The sequence below is a fragment of the Gambusia affinis genome, linkage group LG11, assembly GCF_019740435.1.
Source record: "Gambusia affinis linkage group LG11, SWU_Gaff_1.0, whole genome shotgun sequence".
Lineage (NCBI taxonomy): Eukaryota > Metazoa > Chordata > Actinopteri > Cyprinodontiformes > Poeciliidae > Gambusia > Gambusia affinis.
The window spans coordinates 4,714,011-4,740,455 of record NC_057878.1 but is presented as its reverse complement, the minus strand read 5'-3'; the positions used below and the strand labels follow the sequence as shown (position 1 = coordinate 4,740,455).

The window sequence follows — 26,445 nt, the reverse complement described above, 5'->3', positions numbered from 1 at the left end:
GACGCGTCGTCGCTACTCGATCGCATTCTTGGCATTGCACTCGAGCGACGTTTATAATTTGACAATCTCAGCAACAACGCGATTGGAGTTTTGCACCAGTCATATTACATGAGGACGTTCAGGTCGCAATTTCTTAAAACTTGAGATGGTTGTGTGAGAGAACAGGAGCCTGCATGAAGTTTAAAATGTTACAGTGTTCGCTTTTAGAAAACAGGATGAAAGGGTGTAGTGTGCTCAGGGTGCAGAGTTTCTTTATACATGAATGGTAACCTGGAAGCTCGATCTACTGGGAATAACCTTCTGGCTTCACTGAATGAACAAACACACACACACACACACACACACACACCCTGAAGGCTTTCGTTTCCAGGTTTGTGAGAAGGTGCACTAACACGAGGACCAAGTCTGCTCTCTCTAACATTTTTCATTAGTGACCTAATGTTTGTGGTTGTCGATGGATGTTTATATGTTTTTCTGCAAATTGGACTAATTCTGATAGTTATCCTAAAAATGCATAAAAGCTAAATATTCTAGCTAATCTTGTAAATTATTTATTTAATTTTCTTGTTGTTTTTTTTTTCTTCTTCTCTGTCTTGGCTCACCAGATCTTCTCTGCGTCTTGGTTTGCATTAGAATAAGTTTGAGTTATTTCACCTTTCTGTTCCCTCACACGTCTCCTGGCTGCAGGTATATGGGTCAAGTATAGCCTCCCACACATAGTCTCTTTTGTTTGGGTAACCCATTCATTCCTCTTCTTTTCTTTCTCTCTTTGGTAACTGACAAGATGAAATAAGCAGGAAACGGAGCATTTTGGTCATGCACTAGTTATAGCTCTCACACCGGCCATTTTCAAGAAGTGTACTTTAGATTGAAGCAATTTCTTAAAGGATCTGAGGAAATATTTCACTGCCTCGACATGCAGTTGCTTTGTGTAGCTAAATGGAGATGGTCGAAATGCTTGGTGCATTTTTATTCCCAGATATTCAGGTTGTCCAGCTTTTAGGACTTAATAAAACATCTCATTTGAATGATACAAAATTGTAAACGTTTTAAAAGATGACCTGGTAGAGACGCACCAATAAAGGATTTGAGATGTGATCCACAGATCTTGTATATTTCTGAGCTACAGTCAAAAATCTCCTTTTAGTAGCTTTCAAATAATGACGGCATCTACATTTTTAATTTACTTCTACCTTCTTGCCGTTAATGGTAATAAGTTGTTTATGTTTGGAAAATAATGTTTAAAACAATTTTTTATTTTTTTTATTTTTTTTGTGGGGGGTGAAAAAAAATCCCCTCCATTTATTTCAAAAGATCTCATCTGGAAACCATGTCTTTCCAGTACATATTCATCGTGTGCATTCCCCAGGGCCTGCATACGTTTCCTCGCCCTTTCCACAAGGAAACTTCATTTCTAAAGGCATCGTGTTCAAGGACAGACAAAGACTGAAAGTTTCTAACGGCAACAATGTTATCTGCTGAGATCAGCAGAGTGTCGAGTTGCTCTTGGCCTGAGTGACTTCAGGAAGACGTGTATTTGCAATACCTTTATGACTATTGCTTAAATTTAGTTCTGTTTTTTTTAAAAGACATTTTTAAAAAAGTTTTGCACAATGTCTCCAATTCCATTAGCTCGAGCAGCTCAGGTGCCAAAATACGCCACGACTCTGCAAAGTGTAAATGCATTACACTTGAAATATTAAAGCCTTCCAGATATTGCACCAGGCAGTCCCTTGTGCTGTTGCACACACGGCTTAAAATAAACCCCCCTGCCTATTCATGGTTCAGTATTTGCAGATTTTTCTGACCCCAAGTTTTTTGTTTTTTTTTAAATCCACCCATTAAAATATTTTTTCCTGTAGAACGTAACTACAATATTCAAAAGAAAGTGGAGCTTGGGAAGCTGAAATGACTGGACACAATACTGCTGAATGCTCTTGTCTGGCATTTACAAAGCAGCCAATCAGTGACAAGGTGGAGCAATGGCGCTCCTGGATTGGCTGCTTTGCTTACTCAGGTATATTTGGTGTTTGAACTATTACAGAAGGCAGCTGTAAGCTGTAAGAGGGGGTCTCAAGTCTTTGTGGATTTCAGCTATTGATGGACGACTGTGGGGTCCAGTGTGTTGTGATTACAGTTTGATACATTAGGCAGCTTCTATTGACTCCATTGCCAGTTTGACGAAACATCCTCAAAATGGACTCAACTCGAAGGCCAGAACGTTCAATTTCCTACCTGAACGAATTGACCAAAACTGAAAAAACAAAAATGGTGAAGGAATCAGATCATCCACTGAAACCTTTCTCTCTCTGGATCAGCCTGACGTGCTGTCATAGAAAATATATTTTATTTTCTAATGGCCAATGCTTCCTCTGACTTCCTTTTAAACATCTCTCTGACTCTAAACACCAGCTTAACTTTGAAGCTCTTTGATACCATCATTAGTGACTTCCGCTCTGAAGAGTGTTTGTCAGCGTAACCTGGGAGCTCTCGTGTATGCAATCAGAAAATCGTCTGTGTATTCTCGGTGAACGAAGCGCATTTATGCCAAATTCATCAAAATGTTTTTTGTCAGGTTCTGACCAGAAGAATGTTCTAGTCGTAGTTGAAGCCCATCAAGGCTGCACTGTAACAAACCATGAAAAGATGGCATTAATGAAAACAGCTTAATGGTAGAGATAAACAATAGTTGGTTGATCAGTGGAAGGAAGAAACTGAAGAGAAACTCACATTTACATGAGACGATATACAAAAACCCAACACATTACAGCTGTGCTCTAAAGCTCATTATTCCCACCAGCTTACGCTGCAGATTGTCCATTAGCTGATGACAGAATAATTGATGGGTTTCTATGTTAGCGGAAGAGCACACAGTAGTTTAGGTGAACAAGTCCTACTGTATGCACTGCAAATCCGATACAGACAGCTCATTTATTGAAATATTCTTTCTCCTTTTTGGCCAGCAACATCTGCAGCAGCTGAAACGATTAGTTAAGGCTTCGGTGCGAAACATCTGGAATGTTCTTCTGCAGCATCAGAGGAACTATGACTGTCTCTGCAGTCAGTCTGACTGCTGCTCAACGAGTCGTGAATGACTGAGGCCAGGCCAAACCCGGTCCGCCACGGCCTGCGGGGTTTAGAGGTCCGTTTGGCAGAAGTTATCAAACCTGATATATTCACCAAGGTTTATGATGATAAAAGTTTGTTAGCTTAAAGAATATTTAGTGCTTTCCAAATATGTGCAAAACCTGGAGCAGAATCAGTTCTGCGACTGTCCTCAAAGCTTCCCACTCAGCCCGGTTTAATTCGCTGCGCTGACACTTGAGAGACGTCTATTTCTGGCCCAGCACATCGCAGAGATCTGGCACCTGTGGGACTCTCACCAGCTCGTCTCTTTATTTTACCTTCCCGCCATCTTAAGCGTCTCGAAGGTCGAGATGAAGCTGCACTCGCCGGCTCCTTGTGGAGAGTGAGAACCGGAGCAGAGTAGCAGAAGTTTGTGTTTCTCTTTCTCCCGGTGTTGCCGTTTCAGATTCTTCCTGTGTGCTTTCTGTTGAGGATTTCTCCCAGCTGCCACTTGCCCGCTTTTCTCCGTTGTTTTGTTTTGTTGGCCATTGTCACGACGTTTTACTGGCCGTGTGTCTCCATGGCGTTCTCTGTTTGGACGTTTTCTGCTGCAGCCAGCGGAGCGGAGCGAGAGCAGCAGCAGCAGCTGTGTGTTACAATGAGATGCTGCGAAATCTGCAGACGTACCAAAAGAAACATCCGGGGAAATCTGACCAGTTTTTTGATTTGAAAAATTTCTATAAAGGAAGAAAAAGTTAAGGTATATACAGTACAGACCAAAAGTTTGGACAGAAAGTTTTTAAGGTGTTGATTTGAATTTTTGTCCATTCTCCATTTTATCGAGAATGATGTTTCATTTCCATTTTTCTTTTATTATGCTTCTAAATGACTAATATAATAATGCACACAACACTTGTAATAAAAAAACCCCAGACTTCTTTTGTGATTTCCATGTGTTTGGAGTCACTGGAAAGCTTAGAATCCACACTTTCAGAATCTCTGGATGCCTCCAAACGCCCCAAGTTGACGTGTTCATGGTTTTATTTACAGAACGCCACCAGCCTTATCGAAAGACATTTTGTCATGTCAGGTTGTAAGAGGTTGTGCTGCTGCGGAGCGAATTCAGGTTTGCTGGTCGGTGAGTGTTTAAGTGGTGCTCAGAGTCGATTGATGCTGCGTTTCATGAAACTCCGTCCGGTACGGTGGATGTAAGGTCCCGTTGCGCTCCGTACACGCTGTCCTCTCTGCTCTGCTCACCTCAGCATCTGCTGACTCTGCTCTGGGACTTTGCGTGGCCGAACTCTTCACGGCTGAGCTGCTGCTGTTCCCACTGGCTTCCTCTAATGCCGCCGACTGTTCTGTGTTGGGCGATTCAATGTATCACTGAGTCGTTGCTGGAGGAACTATATCGTGACGTAAAGCCTGATGGACCACCAGGCTTTTAGTAGACAAGGGGGAAAAAAACAAACCCTAAAAAAGAGCTAATCAGGAGAAATGCAAATTAATTGATTCATTATGTTTTTGAACATCTTTGGGGTTTTATTTGTGTTTTAGGCGGCGGTGCCCCAGAGAGCAGCAGGAAGACGGAGGACGACTTCTTTCAGTTTTATCAGCGACGGGGAACAGGAGGAGAGAGAAAGATGCCCAAACCGGTTAGTACCCGACGTGCTGGGATTACAGCGCGGATTAATTGGTGTTTCACAGTCAGTGCTGTTCTCTGCCGACATGCAAAGTGCTGCTTGTGGTGCATGTTTAGACGCCCTCCACACTTCGTGCTATATTAAGTCTTCTCAGGAAGGACCTTGTTCCTCTTCGATTCCTACTAATTACAGGGAGGTTGTTCTGCCATGCACTGCAAAAGCACAAGATCATAAAACTAACTTAAGACACTTCTTAGCAAGATATAGGAGTTAGTTTAAAGACACTAATTCCTTCAATATTGATGAAAAATTATTAGTTCCACTGGAAGATTTTTTTCATTCATGACAATGAGTTTTTCTATGTTACAAGTGAAATAGTCTGCCAGTGGAACTGGTATTTTTTCCTCAATAGTAAGTAATTATTGACTTAAACCAAGGTCCTATATCTTGCTGACCTTTTAGCTTTGTCTTATTTCGAGTGTATTAAGACATCTGCTCTAGAAAGCAGACCTAAAGATGCATTTTATTATCTGTGGTTCAGAGATGTTCCAGAGCTGAGCTGAGCGAGGGGGAAGTAACTGCATCGACATTTAGGACGTTTTAAAGAAGAAATCTACCATTTGTGGATTCCTGATTGCTTTCCGCATCGTGAATGGAAAGCAAAACCAGGAACTGTCGGTACATGCAAGCTTTGCACTTCCACTTTTCCAAAAAAAAAAAAAAGCCTTGTAAGGTTGAAATTTATTGAAATGCACATTTTTATACCTGATTTTACGAGCTGTGTGCCAAAGATGTTCTCTTGTTTATCACCGATCCCACATGAAGCTGTGGGGGTGATGGAGACTTGTTGTTTATCTCCAGAGTGCAGCGTGAGTTGGGTGATAACTACCATGCTGATTTTAGTTTCATGCTGGCCTGAGCCTTTCCAGCAGTCGGACACAAAATGTGACATGAGAGCACGTAGTTTTGGGAAAACACACAGGTTCCCTAAGAAGTACGACAGTCAGACACTTTGTTTCTAGAGATTTCCACAAAGAGGCTTTCTCGGCTCTATTTTTACATCGAGGGACACAGGAAGCTTCCATGTGAGCTGAGGTTGTGCTGCGACAGAGTTACCCTCCACCAGCTGGAAGCTGAAGTCGGTGATGGGGACTTAAAAGTTTGATCACAATGTTTTGTAATATTACTGTGAGGACGGTAAAAGTGAGATGTTTGCTGCTGCTGTATTGGGGACCTGTGGGGCTGTGACTGCGTGTCGCAGCAATTACAGACCAAACTCTGTGTGGTGCGCATTTTTTAAAAATTTAATTAAATTAAATTTTTTTTTTTTTTTTTAGGAAATGAGTCACAAAAAAGTGCGCAGCATTTAATTGTTTTTTGCAAACTTATTAATATTTGTTGACGCTTGCTCTCATCAGACAAGCATTTGAGAAAACTGTAAAACCACCGATCCTGATTCCCGACAATCTTACGGGGCTTAAACGTCGTTAATTGGAATTTGTGACAATAAATTAAAACTGATCACGATAGACGACACAATAAATGTCCATTGAAGTATTGAACGCCAGTTCTGAATATTGCGGTTTTTCTACTAGAGTACAAATGAATCAGTTGGGATTTTTTTATTTCTTTCATGCGAGACTCATTTCAAAGATAAATGCAATTTCCATTCTGCTTTCCCTCCGTCTGAACAGCATTTCTAACAGAAGACATCGGCTACACTTCAGTGAAAACTGTGATCGTTGTACGCGGCTTGTTCTGACTTTCTGTTTATCCTCTCGCTACACGCTGGCTCCTCATGTAGATACAGAGTCTGTGAGCGACTGTTAGCTGAGTGGCTCATTAATCTTGGTAATGGGGAATTTGGCCAGGAACAGTTTCTGCATGGAGCCCAGTGATATGTGATCAAGATGAAACAAAGCAGCAGTGAAGGATTAATTAAATAAAATAAATTAGTCATTCAAAATAGAGTTTTTGCTTCTTTTAGTGCTTGTTTTTAAACACAACGTTAGCTGGACTTTATCTGGGACGGTTTTAGGCCCAGTTTTCAGCAAAACCGTAACATTTTTTTTTTGTTGCCGCTCATTTAAACGTCCCCGGGTTTTTTTTAAACCAGGTCTGAGTGAAACTTTGCTGTGAAGTTCTCTGCAGGTGGGGAAGCGAATGTGCAGCACATGTACCTCATGAGGTGGAGGCGAAGGGTTAAAGCGCATCTACGATTCGACGACATGCCAAATCACAGCGCCACACGGTGGCCTGGCTTGACAACTACGGCTGATTTATTGTCTTGTCTAAAGGGCGACAGAGAAATGTTCACCAGTCAACAACAGCGCCTGAATATTCTGCTCCACACGTGTATAAAACTACCGGTAGTTTTTAAACCTGAGTGACCAAAGGCACAGCGTCACAGTCTCCAATAATCACACGTCTCGTCTCTGTTGAAAATGTTTTGACGCAGAATCCACTTGCCAAACAGCCGGACTAATATTAGCATGTTAGCTCTGTTGGACTTAATGACTTATAGATGATTAGGCTCATGCAATCTTTCACGTTATTCTGAACTAACTTCGGCTGATTTAAGTTTTCCTTTGAAGCAAGGTTTGTTGCAGTTTATTTTTTACATGTTTATTGTTTCAGGTCCTTATAATTTATTTCATATTGGCCGTTTTACTCCTAATTGAAGTGACTGAACAAATTAAGGTTGTTTTTTACATGTTTGACCAGGATTATACTGCTACTGGTGTCTTTAAGTGTGCTGCATTCGTGCAGGACTCTTATGTCTGTGTTTAAAAAAAACCCCAAAAAAACCCCAAACGTTTTTTGTCAGTTCAGGAGAGCAGCCAATATTAAACCTCACATATCAGTATTTAAAGTGAAAAATGTGAATTGGTGCATCCTCACCACCTGGTAAACCATTGTATTTAATTAATAGTGTGAAATAAATTTGCTGTGCGTCAGAACATGACCCAGGCGGTACCGGTGCGTCGTCTCCTCCTCTGAACGTCTGTTATTTTGCACCGTGGTGGATTTCGTGGGAAGCGACCGTCTGCTTTCTCTGCCAATAATTGTTTCGGGGAGATTCGGGAAATGACTGCCGAGGTCATTTCCAGAGCGAAAGAGAAAGTTGAAATGAAGAGCTCAAGCTTAGATCATCTAAACATAGAACATAAAAGTAGACAAAGGGTAAAAGAGGATTTGGGAAGGACTGAGTGACAAGCACTTTGTCTGTAACCAGTCCAGAAAAACGATACCCCTGCCGCCCTCGGGGTGGGGGGGAAACCCCACTCCGGTTACATTAAGCCGCCCTTTGACATTAAACTTTACAGCGGGAAAGTAAAGTCAGCAGCTGCTTTTACTGCTTCATTAATGAATCTTGTTTGCTCTTTTATTTTCCTTCTTTAAACGTCACTCTGCTCTGGGAGCTTGTGTTGCAATCAAGAACTAACTTTTCTCCATTAACTTACAGATGAAGAACAGCAAATAAAAGCTGCAGCAATTGGTTTTTTTTGTTTTTGTTTCTTTATTGAATTCTATAAAAACCTTCTGCCTGCCACAAAAAAAAAAAAAGAAAAGGAAAGTACTCGCAGGCAAAGCCTTTAAAATTGAATTTGCTCTGCACCTTCACCTGCCCTAGAGCTGTGTTTTAATGGTGCTGTTGTGTGTCACACTCACCTCTTTCATAAGTAGTGGGTTGTACAAACCCGGTTTTATGTAAGTAACCAGGAAAGGCTTGTTTTTTTTGTTTTTTTTTTACAAAGAAGTGGTGATTAAATTGAATGAAGAGGATTCGGCTTAAAGTCTTTTACCTCATCCCGTTGTTGCACCGCGCTGCTGTTGGTGGCTAAAAATAAACAGACGAGGCCGACGCGAAAGTAGAAGAAAAAAAAACATCCATTTATTTCAGGACACCTGGTGAAGCCCCTTGAGTGAGTTATGACATTAACGTCTTCCACGTTAATGTCATACATATTCTTGGTCTAGAGACTCTAGCACAAACACTTGAAATTACAAGTAAATTTTCAGCAAAATGTAAACTTGTTTTAAGTCAGTAATTTCCTAATTTTGATTTTTTTTAAAACGTACTTGCTCCACTGCCAGAGTTTGTCACTTGACATGGGGAAAAATTTGTTGATACAAATGAAATAATTTTAATAGTTTTAAGTCACTAATCCCTTGATATTGATTTTAAAAAGTCTTGCTTCCTTTGGCATTCACTCGTATCGACATTTTCTCCATACTTTGCGCCTCTTAAATTCGGTTTAATTCAAACCTAGAATTAAAGGCAACCATTTGCATTGTTGTTGCTCTTCTGAGCGGCTGAGTTTGTCTTTCCAGAGCTGATTTCCTGTATTAAAAATGACTTCAGACCAGGTGATAAATTCATCCTGCAGCAGATCAACCATTCCAGCGTTTGCATGGTTTAAGTAGCTGCATGTTTTTTTATTGATTTACTGAGCGTCAGTAAGGCTTGCTAAGACTTTGACAATCAATACAAACGTCTTCATGCAATCTCTGCATGAAGAAAGATCTGTGTTGTGGTTGTGTGTTTATGCTAATAGCATTTATTTGACATCTTGAGTGCCTTAATTTGTGTGTTTTTGTCCAGCTTTTCTTTTGGTTGTTTTACAAGACCTTTTGATGGACGGTGTGAGAGGTGACGGGACATTGTGCATTATTGATTTTATTGCTGCGTTACACACATGCTGCCTCTGCTAGCGATGCTGTCCCTGAGAGCCAGGGCTTTGTGGAAGTGAAGGGGGGTTGCAGCACTGGGGCTTTGCTGGAGGGTTTAAATATTTCAGAGGCCCATTTTCATCAATATAATAGGAATTATCCAAGTCACTAAATCTAGCTCTAGGGAGGGTGTGAAATTCACTGGGAAGCTCAACCCGCTCTCCTCAAATGTCGCTACACTCTCTCGTGGAACGTTTTGTAGCAGCCCAATAAATTCCTCTGAAGGAGCGTCGGGACGTCAGCCTTTGAGATTATTTAGCTAGCTCTGTTGTGCTGCTTCACGCCGTCCGACTCGCAGTTCAAATACCTCCAGACGGCATGACGGAGTCTCTGTCGCGTTCTGTGCCAACGTGAGGGGCAGAAAATGACCTGCGGTTTGAATTTCAACTGGAAAAATTCTTCAGAAATTAATTTTTTATTATTTTTTTATTTTTTTAGCATCAACTACATTTGAGGATGTTGGCAATATTAATAAATTAACAGAAATTTGAGTTGCCCAGTAGCAGCTATAATGCAGTTTGACTTCTTCAGTGTTGCCCTAAATTGTAATACTTTCACGAGCGTCACTATCAACGACACGACATGCAAGTCAACAATTGAGAAAACCGTGACAGACGCCATAATCAGACCCATTAACGCACGTCAAACATGTTGATCAATTTTCCTTTTATTATGGTTCAAAAGCAACTCCAACCACTTGGGTTTTTAGCTTTGATTTAAAGGAGCTCAGTGTTTCAACTGTTTTACAGTTTTCTGGAGGTTTGTTCCAGAGTTGTGGCGCGTAGAAGCTGAATGCTGCTCCTCCATGTTTGGTTCTGGAGTTGCAGAGCAGAACCAGAACCACAAGGCCTGAAATGTCTGGAAAGTTGATACAACAAGAAGTTTCTAATGCATTTTGGCTCCAAGCTGTTTAGTAATTTATAAACTAACAATATTTGAGAGTCTGTCCTCTGAGCTACAGGGAGCCGCTGTGGGGATACAAAAAATATTTCCTCATGTCGCAAAATGTGCCGACAAACGGGTGTTTTTCTTTTTACTGACTGCTGGTCAGTAAAAATGTGACATGAGAGCACGAAGTTTTGGGAAAACACACAGATTCACCAAGAAGCACGACAGTCAGACACTTTGTTTCTAGAGATTTCCACAAAGAGGCTTTCTCAGCTCTATTTTTACCCTAAAGACAACACAGTGTATACATGTAAACACAAACGACATCATCCATGCTCTCTCTTTCTCATGTCAATTACATCCAGTTTTATTGCTATGGCAACTTGGCGGTTTTGTTGAATATCTCTGAGTTCGTCTGTTGCAGTAAAGCTTGATGTTGCTGTTTTCTTTCTCCTATTTTTAAAATTCCCTTTTTATTTTTTCACAAAACTTCCAACTCACTCTGTCGTTTTGCCTCTCATAGACGTATTTGTGTCTGGTAACATCTGTCCAACAGACTGAACATGCTGTTGGCACTTAAAGTATTAAAGTAGCACTAATCGATGCCCTTTGTTGGAGTACAACCAACATTGGCAGCAGTTATATGTTTAGATATAATAATTTAAACCTTGTGATATTCGAATGCTTCTTGGAATAGAAGTTTAATTGGAGGATAAATGTAGTCAAAAAGTGTCTGGTTTTAATTCAGTGTTCAAAACAAAACGTATATAAAATTAAAAGGGAGAGGAAGACGACTGAACACACTCGGCTCTTGGAGAAACAAAATACAAGCATCGATCCTGTTCTCATCACTTTTGATTTCTGCATAAAATGTATTTTCTGCCAGCCCAGATCCGCCCACACAGCAGAGCCGTTTGCAAATTCTTTGAAATCCATCAACTCCAGGAACGACTAATGGACCTGGCGTGACGACGGATCAATCTCATCTCATACATTCGTGATACTCCCTGAATGGTTTAACATGCAAACTGCTGTTTACGTACGCTTGAAGCCTCCTTTAACACGTCAAATAACAACCGGAAATTAATTAGAAAGTAGGAGTGGAAACGTTGGTTGGTGAAATACGAGTGTGGAAGAGTAAATAAGGGATTGAGGTGTAAAAAGCAACCATCATTGTGGAGGTGAAAATGAAAAGCCGCTAACAGACGAGGTCAAGACGACGACGTGACCTGGTTTGGCCTTCAATCCTGCATAAAGCAGCTCAGCAGCTTTTAATCATGGCTTCTCTCATTCAGTCTCAAACACAGTCAACAGGTGGGCTGTGGCGCGTGGGCGGCCTCCGCCTGCACACACTAGCCTGGTATTTAGCTGTCACTACTTGTGCATAACACAGAGTTACTCAAGGATGCTGGCAAACAAGACGGCTGCAAACACACGGACACCGCATTGTTCCGTGGCGTTAACCAGCTGCAATCTAAAACGACAGACTGAAGGCGGAAACAATCGGCGACAACAGGCCTCCCCGCTGGGTCGCTTGGTTCTGACGGTCGGAGAAATTGCTCTCGATCAAACCTCCCCCCCCCCGGCAAAAAACAAGACCTCCAGCTGCTGCCTCGGATGTATAATCTGTGGCTGAATAGAAGCTCGGTCAGAGCGATTTTGTTTTCTTTTTTGTGTTTTTGTTTTGTTTCCTCCCTGGAGATTCACCTGTTGAATTAACTGGAAGTATCACAAGTCATTTACAGACCTGGAAGACGAGAGAGAAACGGACCTTCAGTATTGTTTAACGCTTTTCTTTGATCAGATGCGCATCTAAAAGATTGCCAGCTCTGCCATCTTTTAAGATGTTCATAAAACATCTTAAAAGGTGTTTTATCAAATGGAGAGACGCTCCATTTGATCCACTTGTACAAATACACACCATGTTCTGCATCATTTTTCTGTAAAGTCAGAAAGTTTCGTCTTCTCGTTCTAGGAACTCTTAACCCACAGCTACAAAATACGCTTTAGAATAATAAGCAAACATTCGCATCAGAGTTGCTCATTTACCTCAATTTTGCATTAGAGAAAGTTAATTAAAAAAACTCACTAAATATGGTTTCATCAACATGCAACACTTTTCTGATTCTGATCAGCTGCAAAAACTAGGACTTGTTTGGGGTCAGGGGGAGTTCATCTTTTTCTTTTCCTCGACTTTCGGTCCCTAAAAAAATCTGGTCACATGTAGTGTTATACACACACACACACACGCACACACACACACGAGTCACAGTATCTTGAAATACATTTTTAAGTGATACCAGAGGTGCACCTGCCAGATGTGCCTGACTCACCGGATTCTGAAGAACTTTAATTTGCATCCTTTCACCTTTTATTATCATTTCTAGAGACCCCCTTGTTTAATAGTTCAAACTTCAGTTTAATGGCGAAATATGTGACCCAACTAATTAACTCTAATTAGAGGCCTGGAGTAAACCCAGTACAGTGTGTCCCTCAGTGTATTATAAGCCTGGTGGGTCACCAGACTTTACTTGTGCCCCCTCCAGGCTAAGCATTGCTTATTTACTTAAGTTTTTTTTTTTTTTTAAACATTTGCATTTTTAAAGACTTTTTAGTTGGTGTTCAGGTACTAATCCACCAATCTTTCAATAACGCATAACTATCAACTGATATTTAAAAATTTCTTGTCAACTTCAAACATTTTTTAGCTCAAAAACACGACGGCCTGCTGGATGAATGACTGCGCTGCCATCCAACCACCGAGCTTAGCAAGTTTTCTGGGGGAAACCTTGCAGTAAATACTTTAATTATTTTAAACTGCTGCTAGTTTAAAATGCCCTCAGATTTGTGATTTTGCTCCCTGCTGGCTCAGTAGAGTAACTTCTCTTATTAGCTTTTGTTTTATCATCTTGGCTCCATTTTGTCACTTGTTGCATCTTCAGGGAGAGTCGAGTGCAAATCTCCTGGGATGTGGGAATGATTATATGTTAGACCACTTGTCAACGTCTAACATATTGGGACCTCCCTAATCAATAATAATATCTCCTACGGGCCCAAACAATCAGGCTGCTTGGTTTGGATGCTAACGGATGAGTGCTAACGGTAGCGGTACACTTTCAATTAGAAAACCACAAGGCCCGGTCTCTGCAGTCGGTGGTTTCTCCTCGTGTTTTCATTGATTTTCCAACTGTTAAGCGTTGTAGTAACAGCTTATTCACCACATTTCTGTTCTGACCTGAATGGAGTGAAAGTGCTCTTGGTTACCGAATGACTCAGTGGTGTTGATTATTTGCATATGAGCGGAGCTCTCTGGCTCTCATTGGATCTCTGTAGTAGAACCTTAATGGCATAATACGTATTTATGGTTTCATAATTTACCGTCTCACTTTAGAAACAATCTTTGTTGGTAGAAATTTCTTTCTCATGTGCAACTCTTGTCCTTAACCGTGAAGGAAAGTACATAGCTACAGTTTCTAGTTTTATGCAGCGTTTGCGTTTTTTTCTTTAAGCGTCTCCTTCTACTTTTATAGTTTGATGAATATTTCAGTGTTGGCATCGCTGGCCTTTGCTTCATTCATACTAGGAGCCAAAATAAAAGAAGTTAAAACAATAGTTTTGCCCGATATCACAGGATTTAGTTTATGATGTGAGCAACAGAATATTGTTTATCTCTGTCACACATGAGCAGGGAAGGTTTTATCAGTAGCAGTGACATTATGGATTGCGGTCTGTGCGAAGGATGAAACTACCGACTTTATCTGGTAACGTATTCGGTTATCATGGAGAAGACATTGCTCTGCTTCCTTATCTGTCTCACAAACTCGCTCACTTAGTTGCATGCTAAAACATGGCTTCCTGCAGGTTCATGCGGGTCCGTGCATTCATCTTATTATTCTGCACGGTCAGGACAGCGTGTTGTTACTTTGCTCCAGGAATAAGCGTCGCCTGTTTTTATCGTTTACTCTCACTGCCACCCCTCCACAGGTGGGGTCAACCACAGAACCGCTCGGCCTGTCGGTGACAAATTTTGCTGGACGATAAATGTGACAAACGATAATATTGTTGTTTCTGAGAGCATTTTCAATTAATATAAATGGTGAATGGACTGACCTTATATTTCCAGTCATTTTGACCACTCAAACTAGAGTCACATTCACCCATTCACACTCACAAACACACACACATTCATTCACCGATACGCAGATCGGTAGGTAAGTTGGGGTTAAATGCCTTGCCCAGAGGCACGTCGACATGTGGCAGGAGGAAACTGGAATCGAACCTACAACCTTCTGATTGCAAGACGACTACTCTACCATAGAGCCACAGGCGCCCATAGTGGTAGTAACATAGTAATAATAATAATGCTCAAAGAAATTCTGATGAACATTTAAACACAGGAACTGGAAGACATTTCAAATATCCAAAATAAATAAAAACAACAACAACAACAAATAAAATGAATTATGAACAAAATTATCTTAAAAAAAAAAAAAAATGGGGGTCTGGTTGAGGCCAAAGCTTCAGACTGAAGACTTTTATTATTCAGTTTTTGGAAAAACTTTAAATCAAGCAAATTAAAATTGAGGTTTTTTTTTTTAAAATTCATCATGCGATTATTTGATTTATTTGTGACAGGCCTAGTCAGGACTTAAACAGCTGCTGTTCAAAGCGTCCTGTGTCCAAGCATATTAATGGAAAGTTGAGTGGAAGGAGAACATGTGTAACTTAGACCCGACGCTGCAAGCACTGAAAGAACACTACTGATGCTGAAGTCTTATAGGTGCTAATCTAAAGGGCAACTTCACTGTTTTTAAGGAACCTGGGCAGCATTTTATCAGGTCAAAATTTGTAATTCTAGCAGTCAAATCTGAGCAGCATAATTTTACACTTTGTTTTTTGCTCGTCGAACAAACGTTTCACAAATCAATATTGGGATTCTAAGTGCTTTTCGTTAATACTCATTCGCATCTGTGTTTTTTGTGGGGTTTTTTTTGTGTGTGTGGCTAAAGCATAAAGGAAAATGCTTCCCTCTCCCTTCTGCCGTTCTGTTGTTTACTGTTGACCCCGTCGTGACCTTTTAAACTCGTATTGTTCAGCCTGAGCATTCAATCCTCTCTGTGCCGCCCTGCAGAGTGTTAAAATCCCTCTCCACGAAGCCACAAGGCTTTTTAGAAAATTGCACTAAAATCAGGCCCAAGGACGTTGCTATGGAGACGTTATCAGTCAGACTTCAGAAGCTTGACGTGCAACTCTGAGCGCGTGCGGAACAATGAAACCCTCTGTGTGTGTGTGTTGTACTTGCAATGTAAAGCAATTATATCACTATGCTGCAGTACAGAGACACCGGCAGCTGCCTCCTCGTGACACACACACACACACAAACACACACACACACAAACTGCTGCCACCACCATATGCTTGCGTTCCCATACTTTCCTGACAGCTGCTGCACAAACACATCGTCATACTCGTCCAGAACTGAGTAGCTGCATACACACACACACACACACACCCCTTCATCTCCTAGAGAAATCCTCTGTCCCTCCTTTTCTTTGGTGAAAGCAGGAAGTGACGGAGTGTGTGTGCCCTCTGTAACAATTTCTGCTGCTTTGTTGGTGTGCCCGTTGTATCTTTCCCAGGTCACTGCACGGACTCCTTGTGTTTTCTGGCTGTTTGCCTGAGATGTACGTGGCGAGTTCACCACAGGCGTTTTCTGTCTCCGTCCGTCTCCCTCAACAGCAGAGTGCGCATAAACCCCGTCCTGCTATCTCGGCGGGGGATTTTTTTCCGTTGTGGAGTAAATAATAACTAGCGTCTAGCTCAGGCCAAGAATAACAAATGCAGGGCTGAAACGAGCCCAAAACTTTATCTTAACCCTAAAACTTGACTTTCTGTCGACACGTTGTGGTTTTTGTCCTCGGAAGAGTTTGCATCTTCTTGTTTTTACACCGTTTGTGTTAAATCAAGAGCACACTTCCTCAGCAGTTTTATGCCCATGGCTGCTGGATTTGTCTCTGCTGCCTTGCTCAGCTCCTCTGCGTCTCTCTGGGTCTTCTGCACTGTGCCAGGGTTACTTGAGGACGGTGCTGATCGGCCGTGCTGCAGAGGTGGGCTTGCGTACTGCAGCACAGAAAAACATGGATCGGTCCGACGTAATATACAACACCTCCCGAGGGAAGCGACCCAGGCGTAGATGAACGCGTCAAGCGTGTGATTGTATATAAACTACAGAGTTCAGTTCAACAGGGTAATCCCACAATAGAGTTATAATACTTTTCATAGCTCTGCCTTTAACTGTCGGTGTCAGCAGATGCTGGTTTGTGGCTCTTCCCACCTGACCAAACCTCCGCCTGTGAACATTTTTTAGTTTTGCAGCTGTACTCCACCTCACTGTTGCCAGTGTCAACCAAACCCGACTTCATAAAGGATTCAGTATGAGACGTCTAAAGATCGGCTGAAATAGACAGAAACTCAAAGCTGAAACCTCACCTGCTACAAAAACCCTTACTTGTTGAGCTGCTGTTGATTTTATACACGCCAAACTATTAAATGATGGCCATAGCCACAAATTTAAGAGATTTCTTTTACTGTCTTGTAAAATAAAAAAGTAAGTCCAAGGCCTTGTACACACGTAGCCGGTTCTCTATAAAAGCAAACGTTAAAAAGTTTAAACACGTGGGAATGTTTCCATCCAGATAAATAAATCATCTTGATTCATCGTTTCGGGTCACTTCGAATGGTCAGACTTCTGATTTTGAAGACCTTAATAAATACATTTCTGACGAATTGTTGCAGCATTTAGCAAACAGAAACAGTTTAGGTCATTCTGATAGTGACACAGTTACTCTTATAGACTGTACAATGACCGCTGTATAGTCTACATTAGTCTTGCACTTTTAGGTTGTAGAGTTCTCAAACATAAACTTGGAATGTATCATACTTTTTTACTGGACCAATAAATGTGCTAAAAATAATAGATTTTCAAATCATTCTTTTGTTTTCATTCGTCTTCAAGACGATCAGTAGTAAAAATATTCCATATTTCCAGAAGAAACTGCTTTTAAAATAATATTCTCTAGCCACTGGTAACGAGGGGAAAATGACTGCAGGTGTTACTGCCTGGAATCCTCCTAATGACTTTTCCTCATTAGAGCAAAGCTACTTCCCCTCTGCTGGCTGGCAGAGAGGAACAGCGTAAACATGCGCCTCCGTTTATGGGTGCTGGCTGTTGCACTGTTTGTGCACACGCTCACTATGGCCGAAGAATATTCATAGAAGAAGTCGGACACGAGGACAGAAGTGACCGCTGCTGCCCCACCGGCTGACAGACGTTCAGGATGCAGTTTGTTTGATTTGAGATTTTCTCACTTTAACGAGGAAAACTCATTAATGTCCCTCTTTTGTGCCACACAGTACAACCCTACGATAATTTAACCCTCAATTTTCTGTTTTCACCTTAGGTCAGGTACAATTATGTTTTCTACTACTTTTCTGAGCAAATGAAATCAGATTTCATCAATGATCTGTTTAGCTCCCCTCACCGTCCTGTGCAGGTACCCAGAGTGCAGCCAGACACAAGCCTGTCGCAACAAGCAGTGATAAATTAAAATGAATGCAAGAATTGTTGGGCACTGATTGGTACCCTGTTTTCAGATGCATGAGAAATTCCTCTAGTGTTGTTCATCCATATTTCACAATTGTTAAAATCAAAGACCTGCTTGTTGGTGCTTGAGTGGCGTCACGATTAGTGATTTTCTCCATTTAGTTCATGTTTTACCCCTTTCCCCGTAAATCTAACACTTTGTCACTTCCTCCTGCAAATCGAGTCACAATTTCTACAAATGTCTCACTGCTTTGGTTCCATTTGCAGATTTCATAAATGAGTTTTCCTCCTGTGTGGACGGGCGGTTTCACATTATCAGTGTGAACAACAGAGGGCCAAACACGCAGCCCTGAGGGCCAGCAGAACTGAGGGCCAGCAGAACTGAGGGCCAGCAGAACTGAGGGCCAGCAGAACTGAGGGCCAGCAGAACTGAGGGCCAGCAGAACAGAGGGCCAGCAGAACTGAGGGCCAGCAGAACTGAGGGCCAGCAGAACTGAGGGCCAGCAGAACTGAGGGCCAGCAGAACTGAGGGCCAGCAGAACTGAGGGCCAGCAGAACTGGGGGCCAGCAGAACTGGGGGCCAGCAGAACTGAGTGTGATGTTGATGTAGATGTTGTTTTGATTGCTGGACTCGCATTTGGGAATTTTCAAAATCCAGAGACTTGTGGCAATGTTCAGTCCAAGCAGAAAAAAAGTATTTTTATTAGACAGTATATTGACAATATTTAGCACTGCTATTAAAAAGGCTTTTTTTAAACTTCTTTTATGTTTTCCAGGTCAATGTGCGCGTCACCACCATGGACGCTGAGCTGGAGTTTGCCATCCAGCCGAACACAACAGGAAAACAGCTGTTTGACCAGGTGAGAGTTTTACTTTACACAGGAACAAAAACACTCATATCATTGAAAGCATCAGATGTTTAGATGTGTATCCGAGTAGAATTGGACCTCTGAATAAAGACTTAACAACAGGAAGCACAGCATGATTGTAGCTGCATGATATTATGAAATCATCAGATTAAGATATTGTTGTAGAACATTCTGATTTTATCAGCTGTGATAAATCCACATTTTCCACTTTTCCAACTCATTCTGTGACTCTTGGTGTCTCGGATAATACCAGCCTGGCCTCCACTGGCGTGCAGAGTCTGAACAATCATTTATACCTAAAGAAATGTTTCAATTTCAAGTCTATCGCCATGTAATTACACCTCACAGACACTGTAGTGAGCGGTAGAGATGTTTCTGAGATATTGTGCGGCTCTAATTGTTGTTTGTCGTGTGGTTGTACCAGTCGGTGCTCGGCTGGTTTTAGATCTGCACACAAAAGGTCTTTTTGTTTTAATTGGGACCTTTTAGAAGACAGAGGATGGGTGGAAGTATTGGGTGTATTGTGCCAGTCTTTGTGTGTGTGTGTGTGTGTGTGCGTGTGTGTGTGTGTGTGTGTGTGTGTGTGTGGGAAGTAAAAGGGCAGCTTTCAGTGCCGTTTCATGTCAGACTGTGCAGGGTTGTTGGGGTTGTGGTGACACGGAGGAAGGAAGACAGAGAACAAGAGGCATTTCTTTGTTTTCTGCTTTTCTTCTTTGTTCTGCTTTAGTTTTTTTTTTTTTTTATGTGAAGCCAGAACAGCAAAAATGGGTTCTTTTAATTTGTTTGATGAAAATAGGGATTTGTCCTTGTCGAACATTTTTAAATGAACCGACCTTCTTTTATGAATTCTACCTGAACATAGCAATGCTACAGGATGTACATTATGTTAATGAAGTTACTCTAAACTGTTTGGAAAGGTGCTGCTGTAGCAAACATCCCAAACTTTTCTCATTTTTGGAGCCGAGCGTTGACGAGAGTAGAGGTTGGGCTTTCAACCTGGTTTTCCTGCCACGTAGTGTGATTATCTTACAATGGTTGCACTTTGAAACAAAGTGTTAATCACTTTAAATGACGGGGAGGAAGTTTGCAACATTTACAGACGTCAACCTCACACGAGCGAAGCAGAAAGTGGCTCGTGTTTTTCATTCTTGTTGGTGGTTAGAGAGGATTCCCAGAGTCAAAACACAGGTTAATCCTGATATGTAATTTTAAAGGAATCGCATTTGAACTGCAGAAGAGTAGCTTGAACTGCGAGATGATTGGAAAAGTTAACCAGTAATAAATGCTTGGCGCCCTTCCACCTGCTTCCTCACCAAAGCTGATTTCCAAGGTACATTTCTACCCCCTCAGGTCTTGTACAGACATAGTCACTTCTTTGTAGAAAGTACATAGTTCTTCCTCCATATTTTTTAAACAATATTGTACACACAGGATGTGTTTCAGAAAAGTTTTCATCCACTTAAACCCACACAAATCTGCTGCTGAGTGTTTTGAACATGCCAAACCCATAGGGGGCAGTGCGGCGCAAAGCTAAAACCTGCCAGCCAATCAGATTGCTTCAAAACACCCACAACGTTTCATTAGGAAGTGATTTTGGCCCCAGGAGGTTCATTCTTGTGAACATGTAAATATATTTATGTGAATAGGTTGAACTACTTTTTAAATGGTGTATTAGAATGTAAAGTTAAGAAGACACAACTGAGAAACGTGTCAAAGCGAGTCACAGACTGTAACACTAACAACATAAACAGTTTCCTCAAATCTCTACTTTGGTTGCAAGTTTTACAAATAATAGTTTTTTGTTTTTTTTTCCCCACCAGTGGGTCTTTTGTGGGCTCTAGTGTCCCTTATGACAGTAGGCTGACAAGAAAGGGGGAAGGAGAGGCGGGAATCGAACCCGCGACGGCCACGTCGAGGACCAAAGGCCTCCAAATGTGGGTTGCGCTATCCCCTACGCCACCACAGCACTCCCAATAGTTTTTAACGATCTAAAAAGATGATCTTGTGTGGATGAAAGGCCAAAGCACACACACAAAAAATTATTTTACCCTGATATCTTAACCTGACTCATTCCTTCTATGGAAATAACGTAGGGTAAAAAAAAAGGAAACCTTTTCCCAGAACCAAGCTTCAGTTTTGCGTAGCAGTAGTTTCATATTAAAATGTTCACAGATTCACATGAATGAGAAGGGAGTCCATTGACGGAGAGGTAAGCGGCCGTAAACACACACGAGATGAAAAAGACCACTGAGAGCTTTTAAATCTAACACACCTCAGCTAAGCCGGCCTGAACACAAACTCTTTAATCAGTGACAATTGCACAGCGTTCCTTTCCTCCTCTCTGGTCCACTTCCAACTCCTCCTTTCTCATCCTGAATGCATTCGCTGACATTTTGAGGCGTTCCGGACCATATTTCACACGCCGAGCTCCCCACATTCAAACGAGCTGTACGCAAGACCGAGCAAATTATTCATTCAGCAAATTATTCATTCTCCCTGCTGAAGAGCATTTTAATGGTCTGTTTGAGTAAATTGCGTGTTTGTGTGATCATTTGATCCACATGGCTTTTTAATTTGTTTATGTGAGCTTGCCTCTGTGACGCCTGAAGCCGAGTTAATTACAGGCTGATGTATTGACTGTAAATTCACTTTAGCATCAGAGTGTCCAAATCCCCTCTGGGGAATGTGTTGAGGCTTAGATGGTGTGTTTTGAACAAGCAGAGTTCAAAAACTCAGAAAAAACTACACCAGTCAGATCACATGTAGCGTTTGAACTCTTAGAAAACTTTATGGCACCAAAATTCAAATTCTTTTTTTTTTTTCCTTTCGTTGTATTTTGCGTCTTTCTCTCTCGACAGACGGGATGTTTAATTTACATCCACAGCAATGTCTGTAACTAAAAATGCGTTTGATATGAATCTGACTCCTCGGTAAACGCCGACATTTCCCATGTTTATTCATGTTACAGCGACAATCTTGTGTGTTTATTTTAGGATTTCTTTTTTGTGTGACAAATTCTAGCTCTTTTGTGTTTTTTTTTTAGCATTAATGAGAAGCATTTAGGGGCTCAGAGGAGAACCCGTCTGCAGACTCTGAACCACTGCGCTCCGATCAGACCAAAATTTAACTCGTTGGCCTGCTTGCCAAATGCTGTGTGGCAAAAAGCTCCCACTGCGTGTAACCTCAAACCCTCCATCCCCACTGAGGCCGAGAAACTGTTCAAATGGCCCAGTCAAAGTCTCTGACCCTCGCAACCACAGCTGCTGTTCCAGAAAATGGCGGTTCTACAAAGTGTTAACTCAAGAGGACTGAGTGCAATTGCGTGCCACACTTTGCAGACTTAAATTTGCTAAAACGTTTGAAAAATGTTTTCTTGTCCTTCTTCTAAGCAGGTGGGCAAAACTTTGTGTCCGTCGTCACATAAAATGACAATAAAATACATCAATGTTTGGTTGTAATGAGCTGAAAGGAGATAAATACCAGACACTGAGATTAGATTGCACCAGATTGAATTGGTTAGATATGATTAATCGATTTTACTGATTAGTCAAATTTTCTGTTTTTGAAGATTTTTTTCTTTGAAAAATTTGATTTTTTTTTTTTTCCACCGGTGCCCAGGAAGGGCTTTGGTGGAAAAATAAACTATCATCTTGTTTTTATTGACAAACTTGTTTCATTGCTGATCGAGTCACAGGAGGAATGAGTGAAATAAAAGACAAATTTTAAAGATTTTTTATATTTTAGAAAAGAAAGAAAAAACAATTTGGAAATCAAATATTGAATTAAAAAAAAAAAATTAAAGATTAATCTCCCAACGATAATTTGAGCAGAATTTTACACAGCTGGTCTGTTTTGTTTTGTTTCAAGTGCCTCAAGTTTCAATTGTTTCGGACTGACTTAATCTAAATGAATATGTTAAATCAAATATATTATTCTTATTATTTTGAAGAAAATGATGGAGGGACAGAATAATACTCGCTGTTTGCTACGTTGTTGGAATAAAGAGTCTCTCTTAGGGAAACACACTTGGCTTCATGGACGGTTTCCCACCCGGTCCATGTGCCTGTAAGTGGAACCAAAAGCCTTTTTCTTGTTCCAGGTGGTGAAGACTGTGGGCTTGAGGGAAGTCTGGTTCTTCGGCCTGCAGTACACAGACAGCAAAGGCTACGTGACGTGGCTCAAACTCAACAAGAAGGTGAGGAAACCCTCCCAGGTACCAAAATCGGCCCAGGATTTCCTCTAAAACTAAAAGCCGCCACATATTCATATATATTCATGTTAAAACACTGTAAAGCCTATTAGATGTTTACATATAGAAATAAACGTGGCCTGTGTTTGGAGTCTTATATTAACCATAATCAGAGTTTGAAATTAATTTAAACGTCACAAAATGTTAGAAAGCTGACCACTGTGCTCTGCGCTGCTCTCAGGAGTGAAGTAGAACCAGACGATGAAGTAGAGGGAGAGAAAAGCTGAAAGAAAGATACCCGGTTGAGTTGAGTGTCTTTTTAGTTAAGAACAGCCTCACTCATGATGTATTTTTGCAATCAAACAGCAAAGTAGCTAATTAGTATAGTTTTGTCTTTCAGTTATGTTTAGTGTTTCACAGGGTTTCCCCCGGTGCTCCAGACGCCACGGCAGTCATCCATCCAGCCACCTGCCGAGTTTTTAAGTTAAAAAAATGTTTAAAGTTTACAGAAAATTTGAAAGTGTCACTTGATAGCTATGCGTTATTGGAAGATACGTTGATACCTAAACACCAAGTATAAAGTCCTAAAAAATGCAGTTACTAAAAAAACTAAAATAAATTAGCATTGCAAAACCTGGTGGGGGCAGAAGTCCAGCCTGGTGGCCCGCCAGGCTGATAACTCACGGTGGGAAACCCTGTTTCAGATTCGTTTTGAAGGCTCCCTGATTATCAGCAGTGTCGCATCACTTCATTTCCCCCACAGACAGCCTGGCAACACAGTTAAGACAAACATCTTAGAGGAAACCCTGGCAGCCTCTTTAATCTCATTTCGAGTGAATTATATAATTGATGGGTAATCGTGTTGAATAACAAAAAAAGAGTTTCCCCCCCGTTTTCCTTCAGGTGACCCAGCAGGACGTTAAAAAGGAGAATCCTCTCCAGTTCAAGTTCAGAGCGAAGTTCTTCCCGGAAGACGTTTCCGAGGAGCTCATCCAGGAGATCACGCAGAAGCTCTTCTTCCTTCAGGTGCGGCGCGGCGTTCATCTCGTACGGTGACGTCACCACAAAGCAGATTTAGTCTGACTGCCTTGTTTCTCCAACATGAAAGCGGCGCGCCGCGTGGAATCAGAGTAGTTAATGGATCAGGGCGTTTGGCAGCTTGTCGCCGATAGAGATCCCTAATGCAGTTAGCGCCAAGGTCGTTCCACTCGACCTGATTCTCTGTTGACGTTCAGTAAAGCAAATGTTTCATTCTACACTTTGGATTAGCTCATGCTAGATTACTTAATGCAGGATGTTTGTTTTGTGTTCCTTAGTTTTTCACTCAATCCTTTTAGTTTTCTGCCTGAGCTGGAAACTATGAGTCCGTTTCATATTATGTGCTTCAGGTAGCCATTTCACTTTGGTGTTGAATTCAATGCAGACTCAGCAGGAACAAATAAACCTATTATTTTATATGAGGTAGAAGGAAATTGAGTATTTTTTTTGGCACGAACGTTTCATCGTTCACAAGAATCAAGTGTTAAAATGCTGTGGATCAAGGGTGGGCTGTCCTGGTCCTGGAGGGCCGGGGTCCTGCAACTCTTAGAGTCTCCCTGGTCCAACAACCTGAATCCAACACCTGAATCTCCTCCTCAGTGCAGTCAGGTTCTCCAGAGTCCTGATAATGGCCTCATTATTTGACTCAGGTGTGTTGAAGTAGAGAGACATCAAAATGTTGCAGGGGAACCGGACCTCCAGGCCTGGAGTTGCCCACCCCCTGCTGTGACAGTTGTCCTACTGCAAAGGTTTTATATGATGGTTTTTGGATACCAGACAAGTAAAAAAATACATAAATAAATAAAAGTTCTGCCCAGATGATCTGTATGGAACAAACTGCATTAACAGAATGACGTCATTTTGTTTTCGCAGTCCTGGCAGGGGGAACAAACCTCTGTTTTATGCAAAAACAAAAAAAAAAGTTTAAGTTGGCCAACCAAGCAGTCTTTTATTTATTTTTTATTTTTTTATATAGTGTCTTCTACATCATACGCTGTGTAACTTATTCTGTAGATGAAGCCAATCTGGGTTTTCTCAAACGTTTTACGATGACGTTGAACTTAAAAGAACCATAAAAAAACCTGGTTGTCTGGCTGCACCTTTCTCTGAAATATCATTAAAATGAAGCCGTTTAAGTCAACGAGCTAAGTTTATGAAGCATTTTAACAAGGAACGGTGAGTTTTATCAGCACGCGATTAACTGGAACCACTTGGACATATGATTATGAGCTGAATTAGGAGCGAGCGAGTTAAACCCCGTCACCTAGAGGAACATAAAACATGACCTACCACCACATGTCAAGGTTGGTGCAGAACATTATATACAGTCATAAGCAGTGAAGCCTAATAGACTTCAATTTGGGTAAATCTGAAGCTAATGCTAGTGCTAAGCTAGCACTGGAGAACAGTGCTAGCTGGAGAACAGTGCTAGCTGGAGAACAGTGCTAGCTGGAGAACAGTGCTAGCTGGAGAACAGTGCTAGCTGGAGAACAGTGCTAGCTGGAGAACAGTGCTAGCTGGAGAACAGTGCTAGCTGGAGAACAGCTAGCACTCGAGCTCCAGTGCTAGTGCTAGCTTTTCTCCAGCTAGCTTTTCTCCAATGCTAGCTTGGCACTGGAGAACAGTGTGTCAACTTTCTGTGTCACACAGTTGAACCTTGAACTCTCAGTTGATGTTGAATCTGTTCCCCCAAATAATCTTTTAAACCCGACTGGACCAAAACTATTTCACAGAACGGTGAAGAAGCGATCAAAGATGGCGGACACTTGATTTTTTTTTTTTTTTTTTTACAATTTTTTTATTTTATTTTAATCAGGACAATGGCGGATAAAAAAAATAAACTGTACCTTTCTTCTTGTTCAGAATTGATGTTTAATATTACTCGGTGCGTATTGCCCAAGCATTCCTGGGTTATTCTCGTCTCTCAGCAGGTGACTAACGAAGGACAGGTTGGTTCGCATCAAACGTTTGCCTGATTTAATTTTGATGTTTTTCCAAAAATCCTTCGGGTGAGATTTCACCCTAGTTGAGCTGAAGGGGACACACCCAGTTTCCAAATCCATTGTGTTAGTTAGCCTAAATGTCTGGCTAACACTCTGTAGCTGTGCAGCTCTGTTTTAATTCAGAATAAAATGTTCCATTGTAAGAAAAACAAGCTCAGAACTCCAAAATGAAGTTCTTCCATAGCTGCTTCCATAGCTGCTTTATTTCCTTTCCCTTCTTTATCTGATAGTTCACTGTGTGTCTGTGACAAACATCACATTACTGTTCTGATGAAGAGTCCGAACGGTCAGAAGTCCAAGTCAATACAACAGCTCCCTCTACTGGAAGACAAATTACTTGCAATCTGAGCAAATTTTCATACTGTCTCATTTCTGTTTCTCATGGATGTTTTAAAATATTGGTTAAAATCACAAT

At 41.3% G+C, this 26,445-nt stretch overlaps 1 protein-coding gene across 2 annotated transcripts in view; it reads left to right on the top strand.

The window, feature by feature from the left end:
• The window catches only part of LOC122839838 (radixin), a 42,929-nt gene that overhangs the window by 5,163 nt on the left and 11,321 nt on the right, over positions 1 to 26,445 (top strand). For both annotated transcript variants that reach the window (XM_044131817.1, XM_044131816.1), the window contains exons 2-5: positions 4,621 to 4,718; positions 18,708 to 18,791; positions 22,900 to 22,995; positions 23,893 to 24,015. In XM_044131817.1, the coding sequence (XP_043987752.1) occupies positions 4,707 to 4,718; positions 18,708 to 18,791; positions 22,900 to 22,995; positions 23,893 to 24,015 (315 nt within the window). In that variant the 5' untranslated portion in view covers positions 4,621 to 4,706. The remainder of the gene's footprint in view (positions 1 to 4,620; positions 4,719 to 18,707; positions 18,792 to 22,899; positions 22,996 to 23,892; positions 24,016 to 26,445) is intronic.